We start from the raw sequence: 7,627 nt of genomic DNA, 5'->3' as shown, positions 1-7,627 counted from the left end.
CTGAATGTGGGGGCCGGCGCCAGGGCCTTTCGAAAACCCAGGCATGCTTTGCCGTGCAGTGCAGACATGAACTTCAGATCACGCCTGTCTCCTCTCTTCTCCTTTGTTTCACTGCTTTCCATTCTCCGATGCTGCCTTCTGTCATGTACTGCTCCTACTAGCCGTAGCACTCACTGTGTGTCTGCCTTTGTCCTGCGAGGAGAGCGAGTGTTTGAAAGCTCGAAGGAGCCAAGTCCCAATACCGGCACGCCGGCACTGCACTTAACCGCCAAAACTCACGAGCTTTAAATCGCACACGCCTCCCTCCCCAGTCCCCTGTCCCCTGCACTACGCTCATCAAGCTTTGCTCGCCCAAGTAGCCAAGTGATTGTAGCACGAACTATCTAGCCATGACATGGGGCATTCGGAGGCAGCATGCAGCGCCGTCTGCGCGGTGCGAGGGAGAAAATGCAGAGGAGAGAGGGAGCAAGGGCAAGGGCAAGGCGTTCTCATTCTCCCCTCTATCTTGGCTCGCCAAGCTCGCGGCCAAGGAGAAGCCCAGTGCGGCCGCAAAGCGCGCGTCCACGCCCACGCCCAAGAACACCACCGCTGCGGATCCCGCGTTCCCGTCGTCGTGCCTCCCCAAGCGCACCAGCCCGAGCCCTGCGGCGGTCACGGTCACGCCAGGCTCGTCCAGCCCGCCGCGTCGCTCCACGGCCGACGCTGCCGTGCCGCGGCGGCTGTCCGTCGGCAACGACAATGCCGACTCCGTCGCCGCGCGCCGGCACGGCCTCCGCCACTGCTCCGTCGGCGGGGACCGTGAGCTCCCGCCGCTGGGCCGCCTGATCCCCTTCTCCCTCCTCGCCGGCGGCTCCTCCCCCGCGCGAGCCGCCGCGGCACCGTCGGACACGGACGCCGCCGGGGCGGGGGCGAGGCGGCACCGGCGCCGCCGGAGCAGCCGGCGCCTCAGCGTGAGCGGCGGCCGGAGGCCGTCCTTCTCCGGGAGAATGCCGCCCCCGCGGGTGCGCGTACGGTCGCCCCGGCGCGCCGCGCCGGCGGAGCTGGAGGGTCTCGCGGTGGTGCGGCGGACGCGGGACCCGCAGCGCGCGTTCCGCGAGTCCATGGTGGAGATGATCGCGACCGCGAGCAGCGGCGGCGGGCCCACCGCCGTGCCTCCAAGGCCCGAGGAGCTGGAGCGGTTGCTGGCGTGCTACCTGTCCCTGAACGCGGACGTGCACCACGACTGCATCGTCAAGGTGTTCCGCCAGGTCTGCTTCGAGTACGTGAACCTGCTGCCCCGCCTGGAGGCCGGCGGGAGACGACGCCCTCCGACGGCACGGCGCTGCTGATCACCCGTCACGACGACACTGCACGCACCTGCCACTGCCATTGCCAACGCGTTCCCTGACTCCCACTGGCCCGTCGGCATCAGAGTCCCACGCAGAGCTGATTCAAATGTCGGTTGCCATGCCACGGTGGTTGTGTAGTGTAGCCGGCTGTATGAGTGCGTGCGCCAAGTTGCGCCGGCGCCCGGCGGCACGTGCGGCGCGCCCTGAGCGGTTGAGCCTGAGGTGCTTTCTTGTCCGCGTGCGGCGGCGGTGCATTGAGGCGTGGCGTCGATGGATTTAAGTAGAGCTGGAGGTACAGTCCAGCGCGAGATCTCAAATTGTCGGGGCTCGTTTAGACTGAGGTTAGGAATTAGTATTTGGCATTGTAGCATTTTCGTTTATATTTGATAATTATTGTTTAATCATGGTCTAACTAGGCTCAAAAGATTCGTCTCGTAATTTACAATCAAACTTTGTAATTAGTTATTTTTTTATCTACATTTAATACTCCATGCATGTGTCCAAAGATTTAATGTGACGGAGAGAGAGTAAAAAAATTACAGTCTAAACAAGGCCCTGATGTGGCGGCATGTACTGTAGCATGCTGCATGGCACTGACACTGGCAGCTGTAGATTCCAAAATTCCCCAGTTTCTAGAATTCAAATATCTGAATCACGCTGTGCCGCCCTTGTTTTGTTTTGTTGTTTGCTCTTGTGTTGTGCACCGGGAGCTGGTGGCTCGGGCGTTGGCACAGTCACGGATTTGCTTGGGGCGGCGGCATCGTCAGTTTAGGCCCCGTTCGCTTCGGAAACGACCCAGAAATAATTGCCAGCCGGAATCGTTACTTTAATTTGTATAAGTTGTCCTGGTGTCGTATAGCCCTAACTTGATGGAGCCTTAGGACCCGTTCGTTTGCTAGAAAACGGTTTCCAGAATTAATTTCTAGCCGGAATGCTATTCTGTTTTACATAGAGCCTCTTTGGTAGAGTTCTTGCAGGGGCTTCAGCTCCGGCTCCTGCAGGAGTTGTGCTAAACGCCTGCTCCGTATGGAGAGCCGGTCAAGAGCCGGAGTCATTTTTTTGCCTGCGCAGAGGAAGCCTCAAAAACGAGTTTTGCGCGGCTCCTTGCTATGGATTCACGTCGTCTAGTACGAATGAGCCGTTTTACCAAACGTTTTTCAGAACGACTTCAACTCCTCCAGAGAAGCTGCTCCTTCAGAGGAGCCAGACCCAGAGCTATTTATAGAGAAGCCAGAACTGACCTAAGATCAATCCAATCGACAACAAAGGACAACCGGAAGACCCCCAGCTGAAGAGAAGGCTGTGTGTGGTCTCTGTCTATGGGCCTTCATCCTCGTGGACTCGAACTCGTTGATGGGCCAGCGCCCAACCCAACCATCAGCAAGGGAGCTGAACCAGCAGATGGCCCAACGCCATCAGCACGCGCGGCTGTCAGAAACGTTCGGATGGGGAGTCCCTCTCCCGTCTACCACCACCGTCGGTGCGGTGGCCGGGTGGGCGAGCCAAAGGCGGGTGCAACACCCAGATCACGAGGATAACGCCGACGCCGGCCGAGCCGAGCAACCGGCCATAGCTTATACCAAGCGAACAGGCTGACAGTACAGACAGAGTCCGGCTAGGCAGAGCTTCCCAGTTTGCCACATCCAAACCCTGTCGATACGGATCCAACCTAGCACGCTGAAATGCGCTCATGGACAATAGGCGCACGAGTACACGATCATCAAAACTCGCAGCAGGCACAGCCGAGTGCTGTCGTATCGATTTATACAGCGATAGTACCTACGATCCCAGCGAACACTTGTGACGACACGAGCAAAAACGAATGCACACCTGGCCTGGCCTCAATGCTCTTTGCTTATTAATTCCTGCGTCCTCCGTTCCGAAATGAGTAAATGACGATGCGCTAGTTTTGTTTCAGAATCAAATTTATCTAGATTTAATCAAGTATGCTGTCGTTAAATTAGTTTTATTATTACATCCACCTTAGAATATCTCATTTGTTTGGTGTTTCAATAAACTTGGTAAATATGATAGAAGTTTGTTTTTTTTCATTAGAAAATCAAAACAACTTATATTTTGGAACAAAAGAAGTCTCATCACCTTAAAGGGAGATCGAGACATGTCTAATAGATACATTTCTCCATTACTCAAATATAACCAAAGTTTATCAAAATTGATACTTGAGTTCTCGGTGCTATAGATAAAATTATCGAGGATTTCTGTACTAGAGGAAAGAGAAGCGGACGATTGCGATTGCTAGAGGAGGCTTCCCCGCTGTTGCATGCGTACGAAGGACACTCGTTGCATCAACTATGGCTTGACAAAGATGGATATCTCACGTCCTCTAACAGATAGATCTACATGGCCCTTGGGTACCCAAAATAGCTAAAATATAGCTATGTGCTGCTAGTGGAACTCTGAAAATGTAGTGTTGTGCTTTAGACTTGCGAACGTGTGTCTAGTCATTTTGTTAATGTCAAGTTTAATCGCAAATGTAGTGTTGTGTTTTAGACTTGCGAACTTGTGTCTAGTCATTTTGTTAATGTCAAGTTTAGTTGCTATCTTTGTCTTCTATAGTTCTATGTGATATAATTATGTGAAATGATGTCAAAATTTCCTGCAAATTATATTGTTTATTGACTTTACATATATTGGTCGGTCAGTTCTGTCATAACCGAGATCAAACCGAATTAACCAAGACTAAAATTGTTCGGTCTTGAGTTTCCTAGGTAACCAATCTAAATAACCGAATTTAGTCAAAAACCGAAGAAGCGAACCGATCGGTTCGGTCAAACTGAATGCCCACCCCCTACTTATCTCACCAGCGACTCATGTTTCTATATTGGCCATTGTTGGCTGTCATTATGCTAGGTAGGCTCACCTGGGTTATTGACATAATGCCCACGACACCTACCAAGTGGCGGCCCTCGGCCTAGGCTTAGATTCATTGTAACTACTATGAAATCCTTCCATCTTGTTATCCCTCTAAGTTCAAGAATGAGCGAGCCTTGGACTAATTCTCTTGAGTGTTTTGGGTTCCAAGTCCCCGTGCCTTACCTAATTGTTGTTGCTAGTAAAGAATTATGAACTGAGCTCATCAAATACACTAGTCAAGTCAGCACTTTTTCCTCAGGTCAGGTCAAGGTGGCCCATGATCAGTTGTAATCTAACCCTAGTCATGTGGAGAAAACACTCTTTGTTAATAAGCTCATGGTTAGAGCACTTGATTCATATATGAGATTAAAATGGGAGAAATTGAAAAAAAATCAAATATAAAACAAGCGAAAATAACTGGTTTAAATATCAGTATCATATAAGGATCCATTTTAAACATAAAAATAATCCGAGGTTGCATCCATCTGACGTAGGAATACACTAATGTGCAACCTTAAAGAGAGAGACATTCTTCACCTTTTATTTAGAACTGTGTATAAAAGGTGAAGTTGTCGGGTCTTATTAGGTGTACAATAAAGAAGTCCATCTTCTATGTTTTTTTTTTTTAAATAGCTTTCCTGTTTCTATATCGCAAAAACATGAGGAGTTTTGAGAGTTAAGAACCGAAAGTAAACACTGTCAACCACTCTTCCGTCTTCAACCCTTTGGCAACTGGCAAACAAATACTAGTACTGCTCCACTACTTGATTGCCGCCTCACTGGCACCGCTCCCAGTTCCAGTGACACTGCACCACCCGGCTCCAGCGAGATCCAGACCCAAAACCCCACCTCGCCTACGCTAGCAGGCTAGCAGCAGCCAGCCTCTGCCTGGGAAGGGGAAGGGAAGGGAAGCAATGGCTGCCAACGGAGGCGGGTACCGGGCGGAGGACGACTACGACTACCTCTTCAAGGTGGTGCTCATCGGCGACTCCGGCGTCGGCAAGTCCAACCTCCTCTCCCGCTTCACCAAGAACGAGTTCAGCCTCGAGTCCAAGTCCACCATCGGCGTCGAGTTCGCCACCCGCAGTCTCCAGGTCGACGGCAAGGTCATCAAGGCCCAGATTTGGGACACCGCCGGCCAGGAGAGGTACCCTTTGATCTGCTCTGAACGTCTTCGCTTGGCGTCCGCGATGCAATGGTGTAGATTTGTTCTCTACTTTCTCGTGCGCTCCGCCAGTGGTGAGCAAAATGTGATCTTGGGAGCCTCCTTGGCTCCTTTGCTTGATCTTGGGAGGCTGCCTTACTGTTTGGTCGCGGTTGCTTGTTTAGGGAGCTAAATTTCGTAACGCTATATTGGCAATTGCCACGATTGGTGATCTGGAGGCGATTTCCATATATGCTGATATTTACCGCGGGTAAAATCGCTGAGAAATCCCCCCAGCGTTGGCAGGATTTTGTGAAAGACGGGATCTTAGGGGTGGTCCATCACTTGTGTGGTTCAGATGTCTATTAGCTGTTTCTACTAGGTAGATGGGTGGGCACATTTTGATCTTTGGTGGTTGAGATGTCGTTTCCTGTCATATACCTTGTTAGCAACTGCACAGCAGGGTAAATTTCTTTGTCCTTTGGTGTCTATCCATTCTATTTGTGGCTCTGCTTCCTTCCCAGACAAAATAGGGGCTATGTAGGTTGTCATATTTTGGAACTATGTTATCAAGAGATCTCACTGCAAACTAGATGCCAACTGCTCAATGAGTTTGATGCTACTAACTGAAATCAACCATGCTAAACTTTTAGTTTTGTCCAACATTTTACTTTGGCCAAGTCCATAGAAAAATGTACCGACATCTAGGATACCAAATAAATGCGTTATTAAGACATATTTCATGGTGGTTTTAGTGATTTTTTATGCTCTAAATGTTGTTGCATTTTTCTATAAACTTGGTCAAAGTTAGATAAGTTTGTCTTTGGACAAAACTAAAAACAACTTACATTTTGATTTTTTAAGACAGGAGAAGTTGAGGGTGCTCTAAAATTGTATATTTTCAGAATTGTCTTGCCTCAACTTCAGATTTTCATACAGGAGATGCCGATAAACAAATTTGCTGCTTTGTGATATTTCATTTCTAATCCATAAGCAAACATGCAGTTACACAGTTTGTTTATAAGCAAACGGTCTCATGCATTTTGTTTGACGGCTTTTGGAAGGTACATTGTACAAATTAGCATGTATCCCTTCTCCACATCACAATGTTAGTTGTACTGAATATGAATCGGAAGTGGTATAAGTGGCTATTTCTTTTTACCTTTTTTCATTAGTTTAGCATCTCATAAGCTGTTTGAGATGATTAATGTCAGTATGTTATCCAGCTAGTTCAATCAGGAATTGTTTTCTTCTTTTTTGTGCCAGAACTTTGTTTGGAGTTTGGACAAATCAGCTGAGAACAGCCTTGTCAGAGGTTGGTTAGCAATACCTGTGTGTGTTTTCTGGCTCGTTAATGGAACTATGGTCACACTATTTGAAACTACAATTTACCATATTGCTGAATTAAGTGGATCTAGAATGGTCACTACTTATAAGTTATAACTAGTAGCTGCAAAAACTCTGGAGCTGTCCACATCTGTTTTTTTGGTGGATTTGCAATTCAGGCTGGTTTACCTCTCTCCTAGGTGATTGACATGTCCGATCTCATTTGCAAAACCATCACAAGAAGATAGAAAGGAAAGATAGTGTCCATTTGATAATCTTCTCTCATTGTTTTCTGCTTGTTTTTCAGGTACCGTGCTATCACAAGCGCCTATTACCGAGGAGCTGTAGGGGCATTACTTGTGTATGATGTCACCCGCCGTGCTACATTTGACAACGCGGGCCGTTGGCTAAGGGAGCTCAGAGACCACACTGACCAAAGCATCGTTGTGATGCTGATTGGCAACAAGTCTGATCTCCGCCACTTGGTGGCCGTCTCAACTGAGGACGCGAAGGAGTTTGCCGAGGCCGAGTCCATGTACTTCATGGAAACGTCTGCCCTCGACGCCACCAACGTGGACAACGCGTTCTCAGAGGTGCTGACCCAGATATACCAGATCGTGAGCAAGAAGACGGTGGAGGCACCAGAGGAAGGCGCGGCTGGCCCAGGCAAAGGGGAGAAGATAAACGTGAAGGATGACGTGTCTGCGATGAAGAGAGTTGGGTGCTGCTCAAATTGAGGCGAATACAAAACGGTTTGTTCATTTTTCATGTAGGTATGGTACGGTCGGCTTGTGGGAAAATTTTTATGTTAAAACAAATCAGTTGGATTGTCTTTCTTGTGGTGGTAATGAGGGTTAGGGTCAGTCAAACCGTTGAGACTCAGTTTAAATTATTTATAAGCTCTGAACTTGTGCTTCTGTCAAATTCAATCATTTGGTGTTCTTGACTTGCCTAC

At 49.0% G+C, this 7,627-nt stretch overlaps 2 protein-coding genes across 2 annotated transcripts; both read left to right on the top strand.

The window, feature by feature from the left end:
• Positions 1 to 389: 389 nt before the first annotated feature.
• LOC136511111 (transcription repressor OFP1-like) lies at positions 390 to 1,376 on the top strand. The gene has a single exon (XM_066505313.1). It carries the CDS (start codon positions 390 to 392, stop codon positions 1,326 to 1,328), a length of 939 nt encoding a protein of 312 aa, XP_066361410.1. The 3' UTR covers positions 1,329 to 1,376.
• A 3,481-nt stretch (positions 1,377 to 4,857) lies between these two features.
• On the top strand, positions 4,858 to 7,589 carry LOC136512783 (ras-related protein RIC2-like). The gene is made up of 2 exons (XM_066506777.1): positions 4,858 to 5,349; positions 6,980 to 7,589. The coding sequence occupies exons 1-2, from the start codon at positions 5,117 to 5,119 to the stop codon at positions 7,407 to 7,409; spliced, it is 663 nt and encodes a 220-aa protein (XP_066362874.1). The 5' UTR covers positions 4,858 to 5,116; the 3' UTR covers positions 7,410 to 7,589.
• The last annotated feature ends 38 nt before the right edge of the window (positions 7,590 to 7,627 follow it).

This window comes from Miscanthus floridulus, chromosome 16 (assembly GCF_019320115.1).
Source record: "Miscanthus floridulus cultivar M001 chromosome 16, ASM1932011v1, whole genome shotgun sequence".
In the NCBI taxonomy this organism is placed as follows: Eukaryota; Viridiplantae; Streptophyta; class Magnoliopsida; order Poales; family Poaceae; genus Miscanthus; species Miscanthus floridulus.
Note: the sequence above shows the minus strand (reverse complement) of the source record. Positions and strands in the feature narration are given on the sequence as shown.